Source organism: Paroedura picta, chromosome 16 (genome assembly GCF_049243985.1).
Source record: "Paroedura picta isolate Pp20150507F chromosome 16, Ppicta_v3.0, whole genome shotgun sequence".
Classification (NCBI taxonomy): domain Eukaryota; kingdom Metazoa; phylum Chordata; class Lepidosauria; order Squamata; family Gekkonidae; genus Paroedura; species Paroedura picta.
In genome coordinates this window covers 281,119-307,624 of record NC_135384.1, presented here as the reverse complement: position 1 = coordinate 307,624, position 26,506 = coordinate 281,119, and the positions used below count along the sequence as shown (strand labels likewise).

General features: G+C 59.4%; 5 protein-coding genes across 5 annotated transcripts; 3 read left to right on the top strand and 2 right to left on the bottom strand.

Moving 5' to 3' along the window:
- The first annotated feature begins 1,380 nt into the window (after positions 1-1,380).
- On the top strand, positions 1,381-4,951 carry CXCL16 (C-X-C motif chemokine ligand 16). Its single transcript, XM_077314807.1, has 6 exons — positions 1,381-1,718; positions 2,072-2,183; positions 2,281-2,363; positions 2,882-3,013; positions 3,096-3,296; positions 3,410-4,951. Exons 1-5 carry the CDS (start codon positions 1,634-1,636, stop codon positions 3,284-3,286), a joined length of 603 nt encoding a protein of 200 aa, XP_077170922.1. The 5' UTR covers positions 1,381-1,633; the 3' UTR covers positions 3,287-3,296; positions 3,410-4,951.
- A 1,786-nt stretch (positions 4,952-6,737) lies between these two features.
- MED11 (mediator complex subunit 11) lies at positions 6,738-7,943 on the bottom strand. The gene is made up of 3 exons (XM_077315274.1): positions 7,783-7,943; positions 7,544-7,674; positions 6,738-7,439 (listed from the first exon to the last, which is right to left on the bottom strand). Exons 1-3 carry the CDS (start codon positions 7,919-7,921, stop codon positions 7,299-7,301), a joined length of 411 nt encoding a protein of 136 aa, XP_077171389.1. The 5' UTR covers positions 7,922-7,943; the 3' UTR covers positions 6,738-7,298.
- A 53-nt stretch (positions 7,944-7,996) lies between these two features.
- On the top strand, positions 7,997-11,622 carry LOC143826455 (uncharacterized). Its single transcript, XM_077315267.1, has 9 exons — positions 7,997-8,155; positions 8,267-8,318; positions 8,399-8,441; positions 8,646-8,719; positions 8,830-9,039; positions 10,427-10,489; positions 10,915-10,978; positions 11,326-11,410; positions 11,495-11,622. The coding sequence occupies exons 1-9, from the start codon at positions 8,065-8,067 to the stop codon at positions 11,506-11,508; spliced, it is 696 nt and encodes a 231-aa protein (XP_077171382.1). The 5' UTR covers positions 7,997-8,064; the 3' UTR covers positions 11,509-11,622.
- A 130-nt stretch (positions 11,623-11,752) lies between these two features.
- ARRB2 (arrestin beta 2) lies at positions 11,753-18,763 on the bottom strand. The gene is made up of 15 exons (XM_077315266.1): positions 18,546-18,763; positions 17,661-17,691; positions 16,807-16,867; positions 16,368-16,412; positions 15,593-15,789; positions 15,408-15,467; positions 15,248-15,315; positions 14,356-14,491; positions 13,981-14,065; positions 13,536-13,608; positions 13,081-13,218; positions 12,897-12,980; positions 12,731-12,810; positions 12,570-12,624; positions 11,753-12,314 (listed from the first exon to the last, which is right to left on the bottom strand). Exons 1-15 carry the CDS (start codon positions 18,566-18,568, stop codon positions 12,218-12,220), a joined length of 1,233 nt encoding a protein of 410 aa, XP_077171381.1. The 5' UTR covers positions 18,569-18,763; the 3' UTR covers positions 11,753-12,217.
- Positions 18,764-18,866: 103 nt separating this feature from the next.
- Positions 18,867-26,450, top strand: PELP1 (proline, glutamate and leucine rich protein 1). The gene is given in 20 exon segments (XM_077315265.1): positions 18,867-19,069; positions 19,162-19,226; positions 19,311-19,416; positions 19,579-19,728; positions 19,818-19,889; positions 19,980-20,039; positions 20,241-20,391; positions 20,944-20,960; positions 20,962-21,074; positions 21,157-21,244; positions 21,591-21,679; positions 21,776-21,892; positions 22,053-22,203; positions 22,294-22,429; positions 22,791-22,846; positions 23,369-23,575; positions 23,725-24,564; positions 24,927-25,028; positions 25,030-25,674; positions 25,986-26,450. Coding segments are annotated over 20 exon segments (3,444 nt in total). The 5' UTR covers positions 18,867-18,883; the 3' UTR covers positions 26,079-26,450.
- Positions 26,451-26,506: the final 56 nt, after the last annotated feature.

The window sequence follows — 26,506 nt, the reverse complement described above, 5'->3', positions numbered from 1 at the left end:
GTCCTCCTCCTCAGGAACAGCCCTCCCCCCGCCCGTTAGGTCTGCTTCCTTGGCTATTTCCTGCCCTCCTGCCTCATCCAGAGCTGGGGGAATGCTTGGCCATGTTTGCTGGATGTTCACGTCCTTCCCTTCCCCCGGGACCCCAATTGGACAGAATCGGCCTGTGCCCATCAGCAGTGCCCCCAGGAGCCCTCTGTGGGCCAGGAAGGTGGTTCTGATCCGCAAAAACAAAGCAGCTTTATGTGGAAGCAGCAAGCCCCTCCCCTCCAGGAGCCTTCGGGGAGGGCGGTATAAATATACGAATAAAACAAATAAACAAACAAATAAATAAATAAAATTTGGCTTGCAGACTGTTCAGCTCCAGTTATGGGGGGGGGGGGGTTGTCTCCCTGAAATAGCCCCTAATATCCTGGAACATTAGGGAATGTATGTTAAATATTCGTGTCCTGCTTTGTGGCCAGAGGGGGGCCACACCAGCCCACTCTCACATATATCCGGAGACATGTGGGGACTCTCTCCCTTGGGCTGGGGCCATGCACTCAGAGCCCCGACCAATTTTGGGGAACTTCAGATCCCTGTCAGGTGGAAGCTGGCCTGGAAGAGAGACCCCCCTCCCCAGCACAGAAAGGGGGAGCAGAACCAGGGGCTCAGGTGCCTTGACCCGAATCGTGGGTCAGCAAATGCAAGCCACACACGGACCAGACTTTTCCCAAAGCGAGATTTCAAATCTATTGTGGGGTATACAGGGATGCGGCAGGATTCGAAAAGGCACTTAGGCATAAGAAGAGGGAACAGGTTGTGTTCAGAGGAGTTAAATGTGAGGACAGAAAGAGAAAGTGAGAGAAAGTGAGACCTAGACATGGGGGCCAACAAGAATCCTGCCCTGGGGAAGGGAAAATGAACAGTCTCCCAGAAGTGGATAATTTTTGAGAGAAGAGGAAAGCAAAGGAGTTAGCGGGGCAAGCTGCTGTCTCTTTTGGTGGTCCCAAAAGTGAAGGTAGGCAGAACTTCCCAAAGTCCTGGGAAATACAGTTTCCGACCCTCTCGGGTGGTCCGTGGGTGCTGGTGACATGGTTAAAACCAGCATAAAAAACCCAAGCAGAACTGGCTCGGTGTGGTTCTGCCTCTCCTTGGCCAGCCTTGCAACAAGCCGTTCAGGGTCCGGGCTCCGGGGCATGGAGCTGGACACCCTCCAGGCGCGAGCGCTAAAGGAGGCCTCAGGATGTCCCGGGGGCGTCTTCCGGGGCGCTGCAGGGATTCGAAGCGGGACGCGCCCATCGCAGGAGGAATCACAGAATTGGTTGGACTAGAGGGCCACACAGGCCCTCTAGTCCAACCCCTGCTCCACGCAGGATCAGCCCTAAGCATCCTGACCTAAAGCGTCCAAGGAGGAGCCGGCCAGCCGCAAAAAGGAGCCTGCCTGCCCCCGCTTGCAGGGCCCGGAGCAAGGAGTTGCCCGGCGGGGCCGCCCCCGAGGAAGCCGTGCCCGGGCGAGAGGCCACGGGAGACCGGTGTGAACGGCCAGGGGGCCGCCCCCAGGGAGGGCTCGGGGGGCGGAGCAGCTCTGCTTCGGAAAGCCCCGCGCCGGGGAGGCCGCCTCCGCCCTCAGCTCCCTTTCGCTTTCTCGGCCGCGATGGCCCCGAAGGCGGCGCTCAGGGACCGACGCCCGCTGCCCTTCCACCTCCTCCTTCTCCTGCTGCTGCCCCTCCCGGGCCCAGGTGAGGCGCAAGGAGCCGACGGGTAGTCGCGGCCTCTCGGGGACGCGGGTTCTAATCTCGGCTTGCTGGGTGACCGTGGGCCGGCAGCCCTCGACGGGGGGGTTGTGGAGGCGCGGACAGTAAGACCGCCCGACCCCCGGCGCCCCCGAGCAGGCAGGCGGATCGAAGCGCGGCTTTCCCCGGCTCGGCTGGGAGAGCTCCGAAGCGCCGGAGGGGGGGGGGGCGCCGCCGACTCGGGGGGCCGTTCTGGCCTGAGCCAGTCCGGTTTGCCGGCGCTTGGGGGGCGGCCCGGGTTCGGAGCTCCCTTGCGCCGAGTCCGGCCGGGCCTGCCTCCTGCTCTGCTCTTTCTCCAGCCCGGGGGAACGAAGGGGGAGCGGCCGGGAGCTGCCGGTGTCGACGCGTGGCGTCCCGCCCTCGGTTCCTGGACCGGCTGGAGTCCTGCGATACCTGCCAAGGCTTCGTCAGGTGTGTGGCCCTTCCTGCGCTCAGGCAGGCAGCAGCCCCAGGACCTCTGCCCCTCCGCCCCCACCTTAATTCTGCCCCTCTTCCCCCCGGCGCGCAGGTTCATTTTCCCCAAACGACGGGAATGTGGCTTGAAAGAGGCCGAGTGGGTGCGGCAGCTGCAGGAGTCTCACTGCGGGAAAGGTGAGACCCTGCCCTCCCTGCCGCGGGGGGTGGGGGGTTCAGCCTGCGCGGCTCTCTGCCCGCTTCAGGGTCGGGGGGGGCGGGGCGTCATTGTTGTTCCAGGGCTGCAATAGAGCCCCCCCGTTCCCCTCACTCCTGTCTGTAAGGAGGGGAGATGGTTGCGTTGGCTCCCCTAGGGCAGTCACCCTCCCAGAGTCTGCACGTGCCACTTAAGGGTGCGGAGGGAGGGGCAGTCACCCTCCCTGGTTCCCCCACCCACCGGGAGCAATATGAGTCGCCTGCCGGCATCTCAACTCCTGCCACCCCCTTACCAGGCTGGCATCCCTGGTGCCTGAGGGAAGGAGGGAGCCACCCCCAATACCACCAACAAGAGGAAGCAGGAGGGCCAGCGGGAGGGGGGTTGCCTACCTGCCCCCACCTCCCAGTATTTTGATATTCGACTTGCCTCCAACATTTTCCTCTCTGTTCTTCATCTTACACCACACTGTTTGCCCTTCCCTTTCATTCCCCCACCCAAGCGACAGGACCCTCCCCGGCTTCAGCTGGAGTCAGCCGCGACAAGACCCAGGAGCTGCGGTGGACAGCAGAGTCACCCACAGAGGCGGCCTGGGTGCCAGCCATGCTCAGCAGCCGCCCAGAGCCCCGTGCTGGTGAGTGAGAGGGGTGGCGGTGGGGGTGGTGAGGCTCCCGGACCTCTCCTGAGCTGCTAAAATGCTTGTGCTGCTCCTGCAGAGGCTGCCGCAGTGGATGCCAACCAGGCCCTCTTGGAGGAGGAGAAGGCGGGGGGCCCTGTAGCTCCCGCTGCCAAGGCCCCCTTCAGCATCCCTGCGCTTGGTCTGGCTTTGGTTGCTGCTGCTGCTGCTGCTGCTGTTCTTGTGGGCTGCTGGAGGAGGCAACAAGGCAACCGAAGCCAGGCAGGCTAGAGAGCCGGAGGTGAGCAGGGAAGGGGGGGACCACCAGCCCTTTCTCCCCTTGCAAATAATCCGAGCCCCACCCCCCTTGCGGTTCTACCTTCCACGTCTTTCCTTTCTTTCTCTTCCCTGAAGCCCCTCTGAGGCCTACGGGAGCCCTGAAGCCCCTCTGAGGCCTACCTCGATTAAGCTTCCGTCTTCTACCCATTCCAGTCTGGCTTCTGGGGTGGGGACGGTCTTAGTCACCCTGAGGGATGATCTCTGGCACCAGATGGACCGGGTCAAGTCAGATTTCATGGCTGCATCCATCACAGATGACCAAGAGCTGCTCGCTCACCGCCTCAGGAATCCAGTGGCCAATTGCCTTTCTCGGTGATCACCGACAGAGGGTCGCTGTGGGAGGCCAAGAATGGCGTTGTTGCCCCCTCTCCTGGGGGGTTCCACAGGGTGTGGTTTAGTCCCCCACTGAATTCAACATCTTCATGTGCCCTCTAGCCTGGCTGGGCTCCATCAGTACCCATGCTTTTCTTGGATGCTTTAGGATGCTCTGGGCTGATCCTGCGTTGAGCAGGGGGTTGGACTAGATGGCCTGAATGGCCCCTTCCAACTCTATGATTCTGTGATTCTATGATACCCTGAAGACACCCAACTCTCTCTATATTCCGATGGCCCAGATCCACCCCAGAGACATTTGCCAGTGGGTTGGGAGCAGGGATGGCCTGGATCAAGCAGAGCCTCTGGAACTCAGCCCTCCAAGCCAGGCAGGAAAAGGCCAGGAGAGGAAGCCTGCTTGTCTTGCCTAGATGGTGTGCAGCTAATAGGTGCACCAGCTGTTAGGAACTGAGACGTAATCCTTGATCCCTTTTCATCCAGAGATGCTCAGGTCACTAAAGCAGCTCAGCAGGTGTTTTACCATCCTTGCCAGGCCAAGCTATTAGTCCCCTAGCTGAGCCCGGAGAACCTGGCCACCGCCATCCATATGACAATCACCTCCAGAGTAGACTCTGTAACTCGCTCTGAGGGCCTTCCCTTGTCCCTGACCTGGAAACAGCAACTGGTCCAGAATGCAGCAGTGCAGGTCCTCACAGGAGCGTTTTGGATGATCCATATTTGGCCTGTTCTTGAGCAGCCACATTGGATCTCAGTTGAATTCTGGATCAAGGTCTTGGTATTAACCGTTAAGGCCATCTGTGTGCCTGAAGGACCACCTGACTACCCCCCCCCCCCCGTTATGCTCTGCCCATGCAAACTGGCTGGTAATCCCTGTCCCTAGAGAAGTATTTCCGGTATCAGCCAGGGCCTTCTTGATCCTGGCCCTACCTGGTGGGATGAGCTCCTGGAAGAGCTGCAGGCCCTGCACAGACTTCCTCAGTTCTGAAGGGCTTGCAAGAAGGCCTTTGGTTGGGGCCAGTGACTGAATAGGCCCCTACTGAGCAAGCCCTCCCCCTAAAACTAACAGACCTCCTGGCTGCAGCAACTAGAACTCACGGCCAGTACAGGCAGAATAATTTAAACTGTTTAACTGTAATGCATTATTCTCAATGTAGCTATGATGTACTTTAATTGCTGTAAACCACCCTGAACAACCCAGTTATACATACATAAAATTTAAATAAAATAGATCCGGAGGGAAGACCGCTTTTGTCTGGTGCAGCAGTATTAAAATTTCACACAGCACTTTAAAGATTTATTTTAGCTGAAGCTTTTGTGGGATGAGGCCTCTGCAATTCCACTCATGACGAGTTCAGGAAGACTCTGCAAATCCTGTGGGGGGCTTTGGGGGGCAGGGGGGCTTCCAGGGGCCCAGTCTGGTGCCTCTACATTGGATCTGGGTCTTCAGCTTAGGCCTTTGTAGCTTCCAGTTTGAAGGAGGAGAGAAGGTTGTCAATCCAGTGGAGTCTCAAAGGGGCGTATAATTGCCTCTCCCTTCCCCTCCCTGCAGCAGGCACCTTAACGCGTAAGTGGGTCGAGAGAGTCCTGTGAGAGCTGTAGTGGGCCCAAAGCCACCCAGCAAGATTTCTGTGGAGGAGAACTTGTCTGGCTCTCCAGATTAGAGGCTGCTGCTCCTAACCACTATACCACAATGGCTTTTGGCTTGGTTCCTGGGCCCACAGCTCTTGCGCAGAATAATTGAGATTTGCGTTTGTCAAGATGGGACTGCGTGATTACTGAATTTCCCTAGACGGGGGTGAGGAAACAGTCTACTTTCAGTTCTGCAAGTTCATTTCCTGTTGGATCATGGCTGAGGTGCCTCACCCAGCCTTTCTCCCCTTGCTTCCTCCAGGGCTGTCATCTGCCCCTCGACTTCGTCAGCTGTGGGGGCTGCATGGGGGGAGGGCTATACGGCAGGCCATGCCATGAGCAGATGGAGGGTTGTGAAAAGGGACCTGTGAAAAGGGACCTTTGCACTGCTGCCGCTGGGCTTAGGGCGCCAGTCTCCTCTGAGCTGCACCGCATGAGGCTCAGCGGAGGACCCCATATTGGCCAGGCATTTCGAGTGGGGTCAGGGGAGGGGTTCCAATAAAGAGGCCTGGGTTCCAATAAGGAAGAGAGAAAGAACCAAGAGAGAAAGAACCAAGCAGCAAGAATTTGCCTTGCAATATCTGGGAACAAAATCTGAATTTCTGACCCCTGAAGAGGTCCTCTGTTGTGAAGTGTTTAGTAAAGCCATTTTGGATGTGGGTTTGGCCACATCTCAGTTTGGGCCTGGACTACCGTTTGCCTGTCTGTGCTCTGGAGGGGGGAGTGACGGGGGACATGGCATTGAGCACAGGGTCATTCTGTGCACCATGATGGCGAGATCACAATTAAGCCTGCCTCCCAGAGGGCTCCCCATCTCCCCCGGGCCTCCTGGCTGTGGTGTGCCTCTGCCCAGACAAGGTGGGTCAGGCTGCAGCTGGAAGCAATGGGGGAGGGGGAGAACTTGGGGGCGGGTGTAGGAACAATGGAAAGAGGGATCCCACTTAGGTGAGCAGCTGCACTAAGGGAATCCTTGAGGTAAGGCCCTGCAGGGCCTTCCTGGTGGGAGAACTTGGAAGCCACAAGGCTGGTGGGTGCATGGGACCACTCCTCTGCCATGCCTGCTGCTCTGAATACACTTGGTGGATAGGACTGGGCTGCCAGGCACGGGCTCGGGGGGACCTGACCCACGGACTCCAGCCCCTTCCCCAGCTGGTGAGAGGTGACCATGCCACAGCTTGCCCACAAAGACGCCGTCTTGCAATGGGTGGGGGAGCAGCCCCCTCAGCTGGCCCCAGATCCTTTCTTGCCTCCAGTCCCCTTGGGACCTATGCAACCTTCCCTTGCTCATGGGTGAGGTGATGTGGCCCCCATGTGGGGAGGTCCTGTAACGGTCCAGGGGTGCTTCTAGTTTTCATTCTGCCTAGGGGAGAACATTCAACCGCCTCTGGAGCAGACATGGCAGGGTGTCATTCCACTGTCATGTTCCCAATAAGCAGATCCATTGTATAGCAAGAAATCTCTTTATTGAAAAAAACAGCGAATGGAAGCAAGGGTTTCCCTTGCTGGAATTGAACTGCTAGTCAATCGTCCCAATGGTTCTGGGATTTGCAACCCATGAACAGCTGACCCCACAGCAGACCCGGCTGCAGCTTTGGAAAAGGCGTCCCTCTGGGAGCAAAGCCCTGCCGCCCCCGACCTGGCCCAGCCAGAGCGAGTGCAAGTTCTTCCTCTCCCTGCTCAGGTGAGGCTCTGCTGCACCGGCTGCCATTTGCGCAGGGACCTAGCCAGTGCCTACAAAACTTCAGAATCAGTTGCAAAAAGCACCCAGCGGAAATCACATGACTCCCAAGGGGTGAACATTGAGCACTTAGTGGCAGCAGCAGATCCCTGTGGCAGCTTCCCCAGCATTGCCCTTGCCCGCCCCGCCGAAGCTTATCTGAAAACTCAGCCCCTGACCTTATAGCACTTATAGCACGCTTTATTTGTGGTCCTTCTGGCACGTCTCTGGCTGCCGTCTCCCCAAATATACTCCGTTGGTGCCTGTGGGGCAGTCCTGCTGCGGCTACTGCTCGGGCCCGGCTTGCTCGCAGGCGCGGCAGAGCTCCCCAAGCTTGAGGCGGGCGTAGTCGGCGCGGTTGAGGGCCATCTGGCAGTCCTTGCGTGCGGCGTAGCTGGAGCCCTCGTGCGGCTGCCCGGTGGCCACCTGTGGGCAGGAGGACGGGAGGGAAGGGGCGGCTCGCTGAGGGGGCGGGGCCGCGGGACCACGCCCCGCCCCGTCCTGCGCTGCCCGCGGCAGCCTCGCCTTACCTGGGCCAGGTAGCGGATCTGGGCGCAGAGCTCGGCCTCGACCTTCTGCACGGCGGCGGCGAACTGGGCGGCCTGGCGGTCGAGCAGCCGCTCGTTGGGCTTCTCCTTGGACAGTTCCAGGATCACCGTCCCTGCGGGGGGGAAGGAGGGGCAAGTGTGACGTCACCGCCCGGCCGCCCCGCCCCTGCCCCGCCACGCCCCGGGAAAGAAGGAAGCGAGGGAGGCCAGGCCCCGCCCACCCGCGCACTGCAGCGCCGCGCCGATCTCGCGCTCCAGCTCCTCCAGCAGCCGCAGCCGCTCATTGGCCAGGCCCAGGCTGTACGCGCCCGCCGCCTGCCCCGCCGCCGCCCCGCCGCCCGCCGCCGAACCGGACGCCATGCTCGGCCCTCGCGGCAGCCGGAAGCGCTCGCCCCTCGTCGCGCGCGCATGCGTCGGCCGCTTAAAAACCCTCACGGCCTACGAGTCCCGTCAGCCTTTGCGTGTCGGCGGCGGTTGAGGTCACGTGAGGGCGGAAGAGCGGAATGCCGCTCGCGGCGTGGAAGCAGCACGTGCTGGAGGCGCTGGAGAGGCGCGAGGGGCGCGCGAGGCGGCTGCGCTTGCTGCTGGAGAGGCGTGAGTGCGCCTGAGCGTATGCAGAGCGCCCGGGCGCTGCTGGGACTGGGGATGGGAGACGAGGGGGGCGGGTTCCTCTCGGACTCATCGCCCTTCTCCGTTCCCTTCCAGATGAGAAGCTGCAGGATCGCCTGGAATCGCTGCTGTGCGGCGCAGGAACCGGGTGAGGCGCGGGAGAGGGGGCTAAGTGGGGTCCTCCCATGGATGACTCTTCCATGATTTCTTCTGTCCTCTCTCTCCCAGGCACTGGCTGGAGGTGATGGAGCTGCGCCGAGAGCGACAGGAGGTGAGTTCATCCAGCCTCCAGGGAACCTCAACAACCTGAGACTGTCTGTCTCTGGACGGCCACACCTCAGCCTGCCCATGGGCCCTGTTGGTGGCCGCTGTGTGAGACTGAATGCTGGGCCAGCTGGCCACTACGGAGGTCGGGAATGTGTGTGCAGAAGGGGAAGTCTCTGGCCTCTCTCAGCCCCCCCCTCCTCCCCTGCAGCTGCTTGAGCAACTGAGCTTTGTCACCGAGACCTTGGCAAGGACGGAAGCTGAGAACCGGGAGCAGCGTGCCAGGTGGGAGCAGAGTCGCCGTGTGCCGCCACCAGTGGCGTGGGGCTGGGAGCTTCTTTCCCAGGCAACAGCAACCTGCTCAGTTCCTTGATGCTTTTTGGATGCTCCAACAGGATGCAGCGCCTTGGTCAAGACTTGGGAGCTCTTCAGCGCCAGGCCTGCGAGCTCTCCCTGGAAGCAGAGGGGCTACATAAGGAGCTGGAACACGTTCGAGGCCTGCTCAAGAAAGTGCAGCAAGAGCGGCAGGAGCTGGAGGCACACTGGGTGCGAGAGAAGGCGCTGGAGGCCGAGCGGGTGAACTGGGCCCTTCAGCAAGAAGAAAAGTAAGCTGGGAGAAGGGGGCTTCCTGCTCTTTTCTCCTTCTGACCAAGGAATCTTCTGAAAATATTGTCTGGTTATGGAGATTGATGATAATGGTATCACCTCTCTTTCAATTTTGGCTGCACCCTTTCTAAGTGGGGCCTCCAGGGCTGCACAGTACAACAGACGCAGTCTGGCCAATGTGGCATACAGCGAGACAATGACATTTTGTGATTATGATGTGCCTTTCTCCATATAGAGCAAGACTGCATTTGCCTTCTTGGCCCCACTGTCTGCTCATATATAGCATACAATCCGCAAGTGCCCAATATCGCTTGTTCACATGCACTACCATTCAAAAATGTATTTCCCATCCAGTGCGCACGCTTCTCATTTTTGGGACCCTGATTTAGAACTCTGCACTTCTCGTTGAATTGTATCTTGTTCTCATTTACCCACTTTTCCGGCAGGTTCAGGTCTTGTTCTTTCTTTCCTCCCCTTAGTACCAGCTTGGCCTGACTGATTCTACCAGGCCAAGGGGTGTAGCCGTGTGGGACCGCCAAAAAGTGCCCATCTCACCAGATCGTTACCCATACTGAGCAACAGAGAAAGGGCAGGTTGTAAATAAAAATAAAGATGTATTATTTATTACTCAAGCCCTGCAGGTTAGAGGAATATTGACAGAGACTTCAGGGAGTGCCCCCTTCCACAATTATACCCATTCTATAGTCAGTCCATCGGCTACAGGTCAGTTACACTTCAGGCTGTGGCTGTCATAGACTCATAGAGCTGAAGGGACCTCCAGGGTCATCTAGTCCAGCCCCCTGCTCAAGGTCATGTTCCAGAACCACCTTGGCCCCTGGTGGCTGCAGGACCGCCTTTGCTAGGCACTTGCTTGCCAAGTGAAGCCTTTGGAGGGTGATGCCCTCCGAATGGGCGAGTTCGGCAACTGTCCAGACAGGAAAGCAGTTTCTGCAGGGGCTTGGGGATTGGCATGCCTGAGGTCCAGAATATGTACCATGGACAAAACAAAGATACTAGGGAGGACCTTTGAAAAGATGAAACAGTATTGTGATTATTCTTCTGTGTGTCACTTTCCTTTCCTATTGCTTTACTTGTTCTCTGCTTCTGTAACCTCTTTGTCCTGGAGAGTGATGCTTCAGACATTTCTTTTGCTCAGCATGGTTCTCTGGTTCTGTAATCCCAGCCCTGCTGTCCTGCTTGGTTGCCTTGAGTCTCACTGCAAAAGATGGGCAGTAAGCAATGTTGATAATGCTCTTTCTGGATTTTGTATGGGGGTTTAGGGGTGTTGTCTTGGAAGGCCCGCCAACCCACACGTCCCAGGCTCTGCCGTTGGAGTGGCTTGGGACCTGGGACGAACAAATAAGGAAGTGCCTCCGATCTCTCTAGGTACCAGTCGAAGGTGAGCCGTCTTCGGGAGGAGCTGTGGCGGTTGAGGGCAGGAGCTGTGCAGTGAGTGCCATCTCTCTACCCACTCCCACTGTTCCTTTACTGCCAGCCGCCTTGGCCAAGCAACATAGAGGTTTTTGTCCTCACGTTTGGGTGGGTGGGTGGGTGAGGGAGGGGGATCAAAAACCTTGTGAAAATATAACATTTCTAAAAAAAGCAAGACTGGGGAAGATGGATGCCCTTTTAGGAATTTAAAGAGAGGCCTAGGGAACGGCTTCCCCCTTGGGAGTGGGGACAGGGGGAACCTGCTGGATAGAGCACAGTTTAGCTCACTTCTGCTTGGTAATCCAGAATCCAGGCTGCACAATGGGGGATGCTTCCAGTAGCAGGGGCAAGTAACTGCCTGCCTGAAAGCCCTAGGGAGCCCGCCCTGGGGGCTGGCCAGGTCTCCATCCAACCTGGCTCTTCTCTCCCTTTGGCATTTCCAGGGCAGCCCCCAGAATGGGAGCCGGTGAAGCCAGCAGCTGTGCCTCTTGGGAGGAGTCTGAGACGGTAGGCAGGCAGCATGGCCCAAAGGCTTTCCCACTGTCGGGGCACAAAGGGTTGGGGGGCAAGTGCCATGAGGGCAGTGGGGCTTACTCTTGTGCCAAAGTACATGTTGTTACCATTGTCCGCCATACACTCTCTTTTTCAGGAGGGAGGGACAAACAGAAGCTTTTGCTGGGCTTGCACATTGCCCCTAACATTCTGCAGCAGGGCAGGGCAAGGAGCACAGCATTTGGGTCTCTTGCTGTTGGTCCCTCGGGGCTCAAATATGAGCTTCCATGCCCTAGAGCCACACAGGTGGACCCAGAAGATTGGCCTGTGAGTTCACAGTGATTTTGTTTCCTGTGCCCTAGCCTGCAGTCGAGGGGCTCGAGCAGGCAGTCCGCACAAGCACATCTTTGCCTGTGGGAGGGCTCAGGAGTCACCCGAGCAGCACAGGTGAGACGGTGCCAAATCCCTCTGTATGGGCCCAGAGGCTTTACTCCCAGGGGTCACTAACAACTTGCTTTTTTGTTGCTGCAGGTGCTGAAGTGTAGGAAGACTTCTGAACTGAAGGGAGATGACAGGAGGGGAAAGCCACTGTGCCAGCCAGCGCCCCCCCCCCCCGCTGAGTACATGGGGAGAGCTGCTTCATGGACTGCCGGGGGCACTGTATTTCTGGGGCAGGGGACAAGCACAGCAAATAAACACGTGAAGCAGAGCTGCATTCCCAGGTGATACGCAGACTGGGTGGGCTCCTTTCAGAAACAGGATCTGTGGGAAGAGGAATGAAGGGCCAGCTACAAGTTATTTGATTTTATTCTGTTCTGCTTTGCAGATGAGGCAGCCACCGGAGCCCAGCGGCTCACTGGAGGGCAGGGGCTGGCTGCAGTTGGCACACAACTCCGCCTTTGAGGGCATAAGGCTCTGGCAGACCCCCAGGGGAAGGAGATGCTGGCAGCCACCAGCCTGGCCAGGGTGGGAGAAAGAGGCACACAGCAGGGCAGGATGCAGGATAATGCCCAAGGAGGACTCCAGTGCATTGGGGGAGGAGTGTCCTGAAACATTAAAATCCATTTGGAAACCAGCAGCAGGGGGAGGGGGATGCTGAACACCAAACTGCCCCCCCCCCAGTAAGTCACATTAAAAGCCTCCCTATACAGCACAAAATACAAGGTGGGAGGGAAGGGGGAAGTGGCTCCTGTCACAGGTGGCCGGGAATTAAGAAAGCATTCTTGGGGGGGGGGGCAGTCCCTCCATTGGTCCCTAGCAGAATTGGTCGTCATCTTCCTTGTCGTCCTTGAGGCCCTTCAAGCGCAGGCGGGCAAAATCCTCAAAAACAATGTCGTCGTCCTGCCCGTAGCTGGGGGGAGGAATGAGAGAGGCAGAGTAAGTTGGCCTTCTTGCCCCTTCGAAGCACAAAGCTGGGCCAGCAGCGGGTGGTCTCATCTGCCATCCATCTTTATGCAAAGAGTACCCACCAGAGTGTGCAGACCCATCCTGAAAAAGTGTATGGAGGGCACACAAGTCCAGAGTTTCCTTCCGAGTGCCCCCTTTCCATCTAGGCCTGCATTCAGTTACCCCCCCCCCAACCCCCCAAATCATCCATGTGTCTTACTTGGTTTCAAATTCAATAAGGTTTGTGTCAATGGGAGCGTCTGTTTCCTGGACAGCTGTGGGAGGGAAACATGAGGCCAAATTAGATGCCCCCTTCCCCAGAGAGCTCACCGCCCCCCACTGGCAGCTGCAGGGGTGGGGGCTAGCCACCTGGAGCCTTACCTGTCTGGGGCTGCAAAGGGGGGGTCTGGTCTGGAGGCTTGGGGTGCATGAGGACAAAGGGAAGCTCCACAGCCACATCCCTGTTCAGGCAAGAGGAAGAGGGCCAATCAAGAGAGGATCCTGCGGGGGGGGGGGGGGGAGCAATGCCACTGCCTCCGATACGTACCCGCCTCGGGACACCACCAGCTTCACCTTGACTCTGTAGGAAACCAGAATGCCGAGGACTTCCTTGTTGGCCCCCTCCTTCACGCTGCAAGGCGAGAGGCAGGCATCCAGATCAGAGGGGGCTCCTGTGGGCAGCCAGTTGCTAGGGTGGGGGGGGGGTGGGGTGGGGGTGGGGCGGGACTCACATGGTGGAGGAGGCTAGGTTGGTGTCCTCGTGCTTCAGCTTCCCGTCAAGAGCCAGGCCCCTCTTCTCGCGGTTGTTGCTGAGCAGTGGCGTCAGGGTGTAGACCTTGCAGAAGGTTGAACTGGCGGCTACCTGGTCACTGCCGGAGTGGGGGACCGTGGCATTAAGGCAAGGTTTTATCCCCCCGCCCCCTGCAGATGGTCATAGGAAAAGGACCGAGGACCAAGGAAGGTGGGACGGGAGAGCAAAACCTGCAGCGTCCCTCATGCCAGGCCTTCTAGTTACCTGCACGTTGGGCATGTTGATGCAGCCGAAAACCCAAACAAGACCCTCGTGGCCACAGCCCTTCCCCCCCCCTTTGCTCCTCTAAGAAAGAGCAGAGACGGGTGTGGTGGCTGCTGCGGGGAGGGGGGATCGGGCCTTTTGGGCTGGCTGCACGGCTGGCCACATACTCACTCCAATTCGATTTGGGCCACTGGGCACTTGTACTGGGCTGTGCTGAAGAGGCAGATGTCTGCATACTGCCGCACTGCGTAGAGAGAGCGGGATAAAAGGGTTGTTGGTGGGAGCATCTCCCCCCCCCCTCCGAGGCTTGGAGCTTTTAAATAGCCCTGAGAGAACAGGTGGCATGAGGGTGCCCCAGAGGGGATTTTGGCCCTCAACTCGTCCTTACGCATGCACTTGGGAGGCACAGACCTTCCCACCAGCCCTAAATAGCCGCAGCCTTTGGGAACGGGGTGACCTGAAGGCGAAGCTAGACCGGGGTTGCCTTCAAAGCCCTTCTGGGCACGGTTGGGAGTGCAGAAAGTGGCCCTACCTCTGTAGCCCAGCTCTTGAGCAGCCCACCTCCCCAAACTGAGAAGATTGTAGAGCTGGAGGACACCCCCTCCGCCGTTCCTACCGGAGACCTTCACTTTCTTCACGCTCCTGCTGGAATTGTTGGTGACATGCACATTGACGCTGATTGGCTCACCATGGTAGTAAAGCTGCAAGGAGAGGCAAACGCAGGATGGTCTTCAAGGTGGGCCTGGGCTTAGAATTGGTCCTGTTGTGTCAGGCCAATATGGTCACCATATTGGAGTCAGAAGTGGAGCCAGGCAAAAAATACCACCACCACCACCCCTCGTCCCCTGAGACACGACGGCCTGTGCCTCCAACCCAACACAGGAGTTCTTCCAAATTCTTGCCTGTGGTTTAATGGGGGCTTCTGCTGCCCCCAGGGGTGTGTGTGTGTGCCTGGCTGATGCATGGTTTGTGTACCCTGCAGAACTCCCACCTCCTTGTCAAGCGAGGCTTCCAAGTGGAGGGACCGATCTGACATCAGGAAGTGGCGGGTGGTCTCTGCCATCGGCTGTGGGCCAGGCTTCTCTGGGGCGAACTGGACCTTGCGGATCACAAGGCGGACAGAATTCCTGCAAGAGGAGAGGAGAGCTAGGATGAGCCAGATCTCTCCCCGCCATCAATAAATTCTGCTGGTGGACTCTGGCTTGTCTCCGAGCCCCTTTTAAAGGGATGGCTACAACCCACAGATGCAGGGCACTGGTGAAGCCTGTGTGGAAGTCGCCTCGGGGGGGGGGGGCATTGCTAGAATAGGTCCTTGGTGCCCGTCTCAAAAGAGCTCTGGGCACCACTTTCAAAGACCCTAATTTAGCCAAGGTTTTAGTTGTATGTTTGATTACTGCTTTAGATCAGTGATCCCCAACCTTTTAATCACTGGGGACCACTCAACGCCGGGGACCACTCAACGCCTTTTACTGAGGCCTGATGGGGGGGGGTAGTTTACTCCTCTACTCTCAACCACTGCCCTAGCGCTCTCTGATTGCTATGGTAATGTTTAAACATCCCTTCAAAATAAGACACGCCACAACAATGAAGTGTGTTGTAAAGGGCTGGGGGAGGGGATGAAGTAAAGGGCCGGGTGGGGGGAGAAGGCGTCCTTCGGGGCCCACCTCCAGTTAGTCGAAGGACCACATGTGGTCCGCAGCCCACAGGATGGGGATCGCTACTTTAGATGCTTGGTGGGGCTGCTATTTCAACTGCTATATTTAGAAAAAAATCATGGATTTTGGCCCGGGGCCATCTGGTAAAAAGAAGGGCTCTCCCACTCTGGTCAGTGCTTGGATTGGGGCCTGGCTTCCCACCCCCACAACCCCATACAACCACCTCACCTTTTATGGATCTTCTCGTCTACATTTTTGGCACAAAAAGCCCGGATTTCGAAATCTACTCCACAAGCCTGGAGATAAAAAATACAGCGCACCGTCATGACCTAGACCCTCCCAACAGCTGCCCACCCCAGCCAATTGCAGGGGGCCCTCCTGCCTGTACCTTTCCTGTGTCTTCGGGACCCGGCTGCAGTGTGACGGAACATGGCAGATTCTGTGGGATCTGGGAGGAATTGAGAAACACACCTTGACATATTCCAGCGGAAGGTGTTTGGACGGCAGGGGGAGGCTCAGAGCAGGCCACTTTTGGGATGGGAGGGCAGTGGAGAAGGGGGGGAGGGCGCTCACAATGAAACTGAAGGGGTAGGCGTTGGCACCCAGCTTCCGCAGCAGCCGTTCCTGCAGGCGGGTGAGAGGCTCGGGGGCTTCCTCGGCAGGCGGGAAGGCCTGCCATGATGCCAAGAAGAGGTCCTTGCGGAAGGAGAGGCCCAGCACGTCAAGGTCCTCACGCCCGTAGCGGAAGGCGCAGGTCAGCGTCACAAACACTGCAAGGGGACCCGGGGGGAGGGGGAAGAAGTCAACAATGCCACACCCCACCCTGGTCAAAAGCCTGACACCTCTAAGCTATTGGAACAAAACAAAAGGAGAAGGAGCTGCAATTGGTGCATGCAGATCTCCCTGATGATGCAAATTCTGGGGGAAACTTAGAATTAGATGGCCTCTCGAGATGACAGCAGCTGCTCTACGGGGCACCCACAGCCAAAGTCAGGGTATCCGCCTGCCTGGGGGGCACAACAAGTATGCAGAAAAATGGGGAAACTCTAAGAATGTCTGATGGAGGCATTCCTGGCCTGGACAAAACCTGCCTCACAGCTCCGCTTCCCCCAAGGGCAGGTGGTGACACGTGGTAAGAAAGAGCTTGCCCCAAACCTCTCCCCGTCACACGGTCACTGGCCCTTTAGCTGATGGGGAAGTTGCCAGGAGAGCAGAGCCCTTGAGCACCAGTGGCAGCAGGGCTGTCAGATCAAAGGGGTCTAGTGCTAGAAACTGCAGGGGGCATCTGGCTGCCTCTGAGAGGCCTGGCACAGACACGCACCGCCTGCCGATCAACCACCACACTCACCTTTTCGATCCTTGAGATATTCTGGATCTACAAGGACCACCCCATCTAGAACACGGGAGGAAGAGGGAAATGAGAAAAGGTGGGAAGATTGCAGGGCCACCTTGAGCAGGGCAGCCCCATAGCCAGTTGGTCCCCTTGGGAACAGCCTCTGCTACCAGGTTTTACTCAGCTCAAAGTATCACTGTGGCAGGGAGAGTAAAAGAAATGAGCCAGGACATCCAGCTCCTCGGTCTCAAGATCCAGTGAATCCTGGAACCGCCCTGCCACCCACCCGACTCTCCCAGGTTTTGCTCTGAGCGCTTCAAATGGGCCCAGTGGGACACAGAGGTTTGTGCCTAGAACCTCCTTGAAGCACGGGAGACTGAGGGTAAGGCCTAGGACCTCCAGAAAGCAGGGAGATTGTGTGGGATCAAAGCCAGAGTGCCCTGCCCCCACTCACCAACAGGGTCAACTCTATCCAGATGGTCTACGAAGTCCCGCTTCCCCAGGTAGACGGTGAGCTGGAGAAAGACAGAGAGATGACAGAAGTGTTGGGAGTCCCATTCCTCCCCACACTCAAGACTCCCAAGAATGCCTTGCCCACCCCCATCCCCGAGCGCCCAACTGCAGAGTTTCTACCTGGCTTGCCCAGCTGTTTCTGAAAAACCCACAAGGCCCCCCAAGACCTTTGCACTTTAGATGGTCCAGTTCCAGGGGCTCCATTCTGTACCCCTTTCCTACACCCCCACAATCGTTGGAGCACTCAAACAGTACCTGAAATGCCCCTGAGTGATGCTTCCTGCCCACCCCACCCCTCCAAGAGAGAGGCAGCCAATCCAGCAAGCAGGCATCACCATGGGGACAAGAGGAGTCAACACAGCATCACCAGAGGACCAGCCCAATTGGGCCCAGGAAGAACTGGGAGGCCTGGCCCCACCCTTCATGTGCCCTTCCTGGGATGAACAATCATCTCACAGGGCAGAGCTGCCCAAACTCCCAAGCAAGCAACTCTGGGACCACACGAAATCAGCCTGCTCTCATGTACGGAGCCTAGTGGTGGAGTCCAGCAGCTCTGTGCCCCCACAAACTTGGTGGAAATCCAGCCCTCCCATGCAAGTTTCGAGGTGGGCGGAGGCCCTGGGACTCAGCAGCTAGTTGCTGCTCTCTGTGAGAGAGGAAGGAAGTGGGGGAGGGAGAGGAAGAGGGACAGGAAACCCACAAGTGAGGATGGGGCAGAAGTGGCGGCTTATATCACTGCGGAAGCAAGAAAGCCTAGATGATTGCTGGTGCAGGACCCAGAAAGGCCGCTCTTACCTTGCAGTTTGGGCTGGATTTCTTGAAGACCCTGGGGCAGTGGGAAGAAGAAGAATCCGGTCGGAAATGAGCAGAGCAGACGTCTTTGCCTATGCCCACCCCTCCCCCCCAAAAAAACAATGCAAGCTGACTCTCCCTCGTTCTAAGTTCAGCCCCTCTCCAATTAATTCAGGCTCTGGGGACAGTTCGGTCCTCTGAACAGTGCAAGCAAGGATCAACGGCTTGTGTTGCCGTGGGAACAGCATCAGGACCAGGTGCCTGAGCATCTCTGCACCATTGGGAAGATGGGAGCAGCTGCTGTCTTCTTGACAGCCGCTGGGTGGGGGCTTGCCTCCTTTCACCCTTTGTCTCCAAGTGGTGTGGTAAGGGCTGGGAGAGAAGATGAAAAAGGCTAGGAAGACACACATGTGCACCCCTGTCATTTGCACCATACAAGGATGCATGTCTGGGTAAGAGGGCTTTGCTTTGCTTATTGAAGAGCCAAGATTCCTGCTGCCCCTGACGTTTGAGGGGGGCACAGGCCACAAAAAGAGGCGACATTTTGAGTGTCCCGGGCTCCAGGTTGAGCTTGTGTGGGCAGGCAGAAAGGGAACCTTCCCCCCCACCCCCCAGCAATTGCTGGAAAGAGGATGTGGCAAAAACAAGCCCAGGCAGGAGTGCCAAGGGACTTGGAGCCCCCCCTCCCATGCAAGGGTTGTTTACGCCCTGCAAATGTCAACTTTGCAGCCGCCCTCGCTTCCCCTTTTGTCCCGGAGGGCGGCAAAGAGCCGAGCCAGGGCCCCTGGGAGCCCCCGGGGAGGCGGGGCGGCTGGGGCCCGAGCGGGTCCAGGAGGGCAGCGAGCTCGGCCGTCCGAAGCAGCCGCCCGGGGAGGGGGCTCCCCTTACCTGGTGCCCGCCTTGTCGCCCATGGCCGGGCCCCTCTTCTGCCGCCGCTGCCGCTGCCGCCGCCGCCGCGCTCCCTCTCCCTCTCCCTCTCCCTCTTCCTGCTGCTGCTGCTGCTGCTGCTGCTGCTGGCGGGGCGGCGAGCCGCGACCGGGCGGCAGGACGGAGCGGACCAGAGTGAAGATCCGGCGAGCCCCCAGCCCCGCTCACGTGGCCCCAGCGGCAGCCAATGGCGAGGCGCGCGCGGGAGGGGGCGGCCGAGCGCGCGCCCTGGGCCGGCGGAGTCGCGCGCACGTGCGAAGAGCCCGCCCCCTTCCCGCGCAGGCGCAGGCGCGGCGGCGATGGCGATGGCGATGGCGATGGCGGCTTCGGGGTCGCCGTGCTCGGGGGGGCGGCTGGCGCTGGAGACGCTGGCGGGGCTGGTGCGCGGGCCGGGCGCGGGGGGCGCCTCCCCTCCTCGCGGCCTGCCCGGCCTGGTGCGCTGCGCGAGGGACAGCGGCGGGGGCGGCGGGGGCGGCGACGCGCAGGTGAGCGAAGCGCGGGGCTCCCCCTCCCTCTCCTCTCCTCCCCCCCTCCCCGCGCCCTCCCCCCGCTGACCCCCTCTCCTCCCTCCCCGCAGGCGACGCCCCCCCTGGGCGGGCTGCTGGGCCTGAGCTCCGGCCGGCTGGGCTCCGTCAAGACCCGGTGAGTGGGGAGCGGAGGGGGGGGGGCGGGCGCTGGGCCTGGCGCTGACCGCTGACCACTGACCGCTGCCCTCCCCCGCGGCAGGTTCGAGGGCCTGTGCCTCCTCTCCCTGCTGGTCAGCGGCAGCAGCACCGAGACCTTCCGCCAGCACTGCCTGGCCTGGCTGCGAAGCCTCCAGCACGTCGTCCAGGTGAGCCGGTCGGGTCAGGGCGGACGGTGCTCCCCTCCAGCGAATGTGTAAAACCGGCTGCCGGTCGACACCCCCCCCCTCCAAGGCCCCAGTCACTCGCCCCTTCCCAGCCTTGCGGTGGGGTTGCCTGCTGCAGCTGTTTTCTCCCTGCCTGCCCTGCAGGCCCAGGATCCTCCGCCCACCATGGATCTGGCTGTGCTGGTCCTCCGAGACCTCCTGGAGTATTCTAGCCAGCTGCCCGAACTGGCCAGAGACATCGGCACCAACCACATCCCTGGACTTTTGACTTCCCTGCTGGCCCTGAAGCCGGAGGTGAGACCACCCCACTCCTCAAACCCCCTTCCCGCCCTCCCCCCCCCAAAAGAAAGTGCTCATCCCCCCTCTTCTCCGTTGGTGTCCAGTGCAAGGTCTCTGCCTTGGAAGGGAGCAAGGCCTGCATGACGTTCTATCCACGTGCCTGTGGCTCCTTGCGGGTAAGTGCCGAGCCCTCTGGGGTGGGAGATTTAGCCACTGGTGCTGCGGAGGAAGATTTGCTGACCCATTTCTTTTCTTGGGCTCGCCAGGGTAAACTGGCCACCTTTTTCCTGGCCCACATGGATGCAGAAATGCCTCACCTGCAGCAGGTAAGCCTTTAGCACAAGGAGAAGGCTCAGTGGATTGTGTGTGCAGGCGCATGAAGGACAGATCTTCCTCTGCCCTCAGAACTCTTTGCAGAAAGAGTGGGCCGTTCTATCATGGCAGGCGCATGGAGACCCGGGGCCGAGGGGAGGGTCTTCCTGCAGCAGTAGCAGGGCGTTCCAACATTGCTCTCCTGCTCTCCCCAGCTGGCCTGTGACTGCTATGCGCTGCTGCCCTCTCTGGGGGCTGGCTTTGTCCAGGGTCTCAAGTACACCGAATGCTGGCAGCAGCAAGCTCACTGCCTTTTGGCCACACTGCACAGCCTGCTGGGAACGCTCTACGAGGGCGCAGAAACAGGTTGGTGCTGCCCAGGAGGGAGGGTTTCAGGTGCAAGCCCAGTGCGTTTGGCTTTGGGTACCTTGGCCTCCGTGCCTGGTCTGCTGGGCCGCTGCACAAGTAGGTGGGATGCTGGACAAGATGGACCCTTCTTGGCCACATCCAGCGAGCTCTTCTTGTGTTTTACGGAGCTGTGCCAGATTATCTGGAAGGCCAGCAGAGAGGTAGGCCTGGCATCCTTTCAGCTTCCTGCCGCCTGGCCATTGGGCTGGTTCCTGTTGTGCCCCAGGAAAGGAATGGATTTGAGCCCATTGAATGGAAGGAGGGGGGCCTTTGGAAGTTGGATTGTGACAACACAGCGCAGATTCGGCGGCACGCCCATAACATTCAGGTGTGCTCCTGGTTCCGCCTATGAACATCCAGTGCTAGCACTTGTTTGCCTCTTGAAGCCCAACTGTGAATGAAAGTCACTTCAAACCAAGCCCCCTTCCGTTTCAGAGCCGCGGGGCATGTCTGTGCTCTTTTGGTTACGGCTACAGTGCTGAGTTCATTCCCTCTCCCCACTTGTTCCAGAGCCCTTGCTTTATGAAGGGCCCGGGGGTGGAGATTCCTCTGCCGGAAATAGAAGAGGGGCCAACCAGCTTCCTCCTCCAGCTGAAGCTCCGGTTTGCGGGCCTGGCCAGATGCCTTTGCAAGATGCTGAGGTAGAGAGAGACCCCCACCCCTCCTGCACCCTTTGCAGCCTGTGGTTTGTACCCCACCCCACACTCTTGCTTCTTGTTTTAGTAACGAGTTTCCGGCACCTGTAACTGTCCCCGCCCAGGACATCTTGGACCTTGTGTGTCGCACCCTCAGTATTTCCACCAAAAGTATTGTGAGTAGCAGCCCCCTCCCCCACAAGGGCTTGCACCCTTGAGCATGGGTCGAGAGACCAGCCTTGTGTGCCAGAGGAGGGGTGCTTTTCTCCCCCTGCCCCCCCCCGGAACTGCTCTGACCTCCACCAGAGCTCGGGGGGGGGGGAGGGATTTGGGACTGATGTCCTGCTCTGCTCATGGCCTATCCTCACCCTGTGCCATTGGTGTTGCCAGGTTGCAAGGAGCGTGTGCAAAGAAAGCACTTTTGGGTAGGACTGAGAGGGATGTTGTCATGGTGCCATGGTGTGGCATCTCTGTGGTACGGGATTCTGCTGCTGAAAGCCCCCCCCCCCCTTTTCTTTCCAGGGTTGGTTTGGGGAGGGTCCGTTGCGGATGCTGTTCTTGCCTTCAGTTCACCTGGAGGCCTTGGACTTACTTTCGGCTCTGATCTTGGCGTGAGTTTGGGGGAGTGTGGATGGAGTGGGTCTCCCCCCCAGTTTTGGATGTCTGCCCCATCCTGACCCCGGCCCCTATTTCTCTCCCGTTCACAGGTGTGGCCCTCGGCTGGTGCGGTTTGGGGGCGTCCTTTGCCGCCTCTTCCCACAGGTGTTGACCACCTGGAGTGGTGGGCGGGACCTGCTCCTTCCTGGGCAGGAGCGCCCATACAGGTTTGTAGGGCTCCAGGTGGGCTGGGCTGGCGAAGGGGAAAAGCCCCCTGGAAAGAGGCCAGAAGACGTGCTGGGGGGCAGGGTGGGGGATTGCTGGGGTGTCTCCTGTTATGGCCCCTGTGGATGAGAAACCAACCCGTCTTGTTCCCTTGGCCCTCAGCGCGGTGCGGACTCGCCTGTACCAGGTCCTGGACCTCTGGGTGCGGGTGGCCGGAGCTACATCTGGTGTCCTGCAGGGACACAGACCGCACAGTGAGGCCCTCCTGGGTCACCTGATTGCCGACATAAGCCCTCCAACCGAGACGCTCAAGGTGATCCTCCCACCCCTTCCTGGCTGGCATCATTGCCCACCAATTCACCCGCCTCTGGCGCATAACTTTGCCTCTCCTCCTCCCCTGCAGCTGCGCGAGGGCTGCCCGGGCTCTGACGGGAAGCCCAGCGCTCCCAAGAGGCCCAGGCTGTCTGATCTGGGGCCCTCTGTGCACCGCAAGCACGACCCCTTTGCAAACAGCGATGTCTGCCTGGCAGCCCTGCAAGGTAAAGCCCTGGTGGCCCAAGGGGAGGCAGCTGCTCTTGAGCACGAGCACTTCTAGAGGGGCCCTACTCCCTCAGAAGGTGCACCCTCCCAAGTTCTGGTGTTGTGAGGAGGTAATGCCCACCCCACCCGGGAGGCCTCTCTTGCCCTCAGGCTCAAAGGGGGTTCATGTGGAGTGTCTGCTCCCTGTCCCCACTCCAGGGCTGGAAAAGAACTGCTGCTATGTCCCTGATTTGTCCAGCTCCCCCCACCCCCCTTTTAAGCATAAGAAGCTTGATGGAGGGATCTGGAAGTGAAGCTCACCAATGTCTCCCTCCCCCGCTGCCCTTCCTCCCCCCTTACCTTCCCTGTGGCTTCTCCCAGGTCTGAGTCGGGCCGTCCTGCTCAGTGGCAGCCTCCTGAAGGAACAAGCCCACAAGGTGAGTTGGGGGCGGGGGATCTGGCGGCTGAAGAGATGGTCTGCACCTCCATTCTTTCTCCCCAATGCCGCTGTGGCCTAGGCAGGCAGTGAAAGAGCCGATGTGGGGCTGGCCGTTCAGCCAAAGTGGAGGATGCTGGGGCTCAGGCCTCGTCCTGGATAGTTGGGGGGCCAAAGGGGGAGGCTGCCTGGCTCAGCAAAAGGCACTCTGGGTCATCTCAGAGTGACTGGCTCCATTCAGAGTCCACGTGTTCCAAGGCTGACCGCTGAGCGAAAAGGCATCCTCCTGAGACTCCTGGGCCACATAAAGGTGGGGTGGCCAGGGTGGGGCATGTCAGCTGGAGGGGCAACGTGGGGATGTGCCTGGTGGAAGCCCCTCCTTCCTGGACAGTCCATCTTGTTCTCTTATGCGTGCTCAGCCTGGCAGGTGCCCGCCCACTCTGGGGACTCCATAGTGGAGGGGGTGGGAGTTGGAGCTTGTGTGGGTGCTTGAGGGCTTTCTTCCCTTTCAAACATATGCCAGAGACTGCAAGAGCTGGTGATCCCGCTGTTGATTTGCCTGAGCCAGGCTGAGCCCCTTCCCAGCTCCCCGTATGCGAGCGCTGGCTGCCGACGGGAGCTCTACCGACTGCTGTTGTCCTTGGTGTTGGCACCAGCCCCCTCCTGCCCGCCGCCACTGCATTGTGCTCTTGGGCTGTTCCGCCAGGGCCGCACAGATGCCAACCTCGAGGTGAGGGTTGCTTACACACACACACACACACAAACACTCCATCCCAGCCAGATCTTTCCTGCTCCTTTGGGTTTGCAGAGGTGCAGATTAGCTCCCCCCACCCCACCCCACTCTCCTCCTCCTGAGCCCAGGCCTGTCTGCCTTTGCAGGTGTCGTCCTTCTGTGCAGAGGCACTGGTGATCTGCAATGCTCTCCTCCATCCCCGGGTGCCATCCTTGCAGCTCCCCCTGGCAGGGCCTTCTGGACCAGCCCCCAGCTCCTCTGAGATCTCCCCGGCCATGGCCTCCCCCTTCCGCCCCACTCCCCCTCTCCCCTTCCCTGCAGCCCGGCTCCCCCCTGCTGTCTCCCCTTCTGCCCCCCCCTCCGTGGCCACCTCTGCCCACTCGCTGGGGCTGCCGCTGCCCAGCCTGGGTCTGGGCCAGTTGCCCCCCCGCCTGACCCCTGAGGAGCCCAGCCTCCCGGCCTCTCCGGGCACGGCAGAAGCGGCAGCCCTGGCAGCAGGCGCCAAGCTGCGGCGCCCCATCTTCATCCACTACGACAAGGAGGAAGAGGAAGACGTGGAGCTCTCCCTGGAGAGCGATTCTGATGACAGTGTTGTCATCGTTCCCAAGGGCCAGCTGGGGAAAATGGCCTGCACGAGTGTGGCAGCAGCGGGGGTAGCGGTGCCAGCCCCCTCCCCTGCCGCCCCCCTCCCCTTGCCCCCCGCAGCCCCTGCCCCTGTGCCAGCCTCCCCCCCTGTGCCAGACTTGGAGGAGGCCCTTGCGGAGCCAGCTGGCCCTGTCCCCCCGGGGCCCCCGCTCCCCCCTCCAGCTGCTCCGCTGGTGCTCCCACCCTCCCCCGCTCCTGCAGCCAGCGAGGCCTCGCTGCCTGCCCTGCTGGAGGAAGACACCCCCACTGTCATCAACATCAACAGCAGTGAGGAGGAGGAGGAAGACGAGGAGGACGAGGAAGACTTCCCTGAGGATGAAGAATACTTTGATGAGGAAGAGGTATGTTGGGGGGGGTGGACACAAGGCACTGAAAGGCACATCCTGCTTCTGGGGAGATGGGCCCCTTCGTCAGGCATCTCTTGTGGGGTCTCTCCTTTCCTTGTGACTGTGGAAGTGTGCTCTCATCCATGGAGGTGTCCATCTTCCAGGAGCCCCCAGACTAATGGAGCTGCCTCTCTCAGCATCCGAGGTATGTCTCTCTTAGCCAGGAACAGTGCACCTCTTGCTATGCCGTATTCCCTCTGAGCTTTGGGGAAACTGAGGGTGGTGCTGGGGGGAGGAAATGTCCTTTTTACCTCTCAGATGGGCAGCCAGAAAGTGTTCTCTGGCCATGAAGCTCTCTTCACCTCTGTGGCCTCCAGGAAGAAGAGTTTGACGAAGAGGAGGAGGAGGAAGAGGAGGAGGAGGAGGAGGAGGAGGAAGACTTTGAAGGGGAGATGGACGGGGGAGAGCTGGAGAGCTGGAGAGGAAGAGCTGGAGGAGCTGGGCGAGGAGGAAGAAGAGGAGGAGGATTTTGACGAGGAAGAGGAGGAAGGGTTGACAGATGACAAAGACGAGGAAGGGATGACTGAAGAGGATGAGGAAGAGCTCCTGCCCCCCAGGACTGATGGGCAGCCTCCTGAGCTGCTGTCTGGGAAGGAGGAGCCCCCAAAGCAGGTGGGCGAAGAAGAAGAAGGGGCGGGCCTTCTCATGGAGGTCGATGAGGAGGCCTTCCACCCACCAGAGGACACTGTCATGGTCATGAAGGCAGAAGATCCTGCCTCGTCCCCTGACGAAGTCCTGCCGTTGCCCCCCCCACTACTTCCCGGCACCTCTAGCCTTCCGGTGTCCTCCGTGCCTGAGGCGGCCCCTCTGCGGTCTGGTCCTGATGAGCATGAGGAGAAGCGCTGTGTGGAGCAGGAGAGTCCTCCAAACAGGGCAGCCATGGTGGCTGCTTCTCCTGGAGCCCCATCAGCCGCAGCCACTGCAGAGGAGGTGGACAAGATGGTGCATGGAAGCCACACGTCAGAGGCAGGAGAGGAGTTGTTGGAATTGTCCGGCATCCCACGGGGGGAGCTGGAGAAGCCGCCACTGCTGCCAGAGGAAGAAGTTGTGGAGGTGAAGGAGGAGGTGAGGTGCTGGGCAGGGAGGGGACTGGCACTAAAATTGTCTTATTCTGCATAGAGACTGCGTTATATGTGTGTTGCAAAAAGCTTCATTTTGACCTCACAACGTCCCTGTGGCATGGGCTAGGCTGAGGAAGTCTGCTGGCTCCCATGGCGGAACAGGGATTAGACCGCTTGGGTGAAACGTCACCCCCCCCCCTTCTGCGTGCTGCCGAGATGCCGTGTCCTTGGCCACAGTCCCTTTTTGTCCCCCTAATCTGGGGTGCTTCTGTGCAGCGCCCTGATCTCCCGGCTCTTTCTCGCCTCTGTGTGCAGGCCACACCGCCTGATGAGACAGAAGCCATGTTGGCGGATTTTGTGGATTGCCCGCCGGACGAGGAGAAGGTGCCTGAGGAGCCCAGTTCCTGACCCCCAGGAGAGAAGGCGGGCGTCATGCGGGTAGGGGTGGGTGGGCCTGGGTCCTTGGTTTTGTATGGCTTGAGAAGGTCAATAAACTTCTTGTCTTGGAGGTCTCCATACCTGGGGATTTGTGTTCATGGGTTTGTTTGATGGGCAGAGGAGAAGCAGCAGCCTCCTTGAGGGGGCGGTTCCTGAGTAAGAGTAGGGAATGTACCACTGGAGGGGGGGAGGGAGGGAATTTCCCCCCATTTCCTTCCATCATGGAGAGTTCTTTGGGATGCCCGTTGCATGGGTGGGTCCACAGGAAAAAAGAGACATGGAATGTGGATCGGGTCCCGCTGTGACCCTGCAGTCCCGGGCGAAGCCCCTCGGAAGGGCAGGACAAGGGCCGGGACCACGCGTGTGTGTGGGGGGGCAGGCTTCCTCCCCGCGGGGCT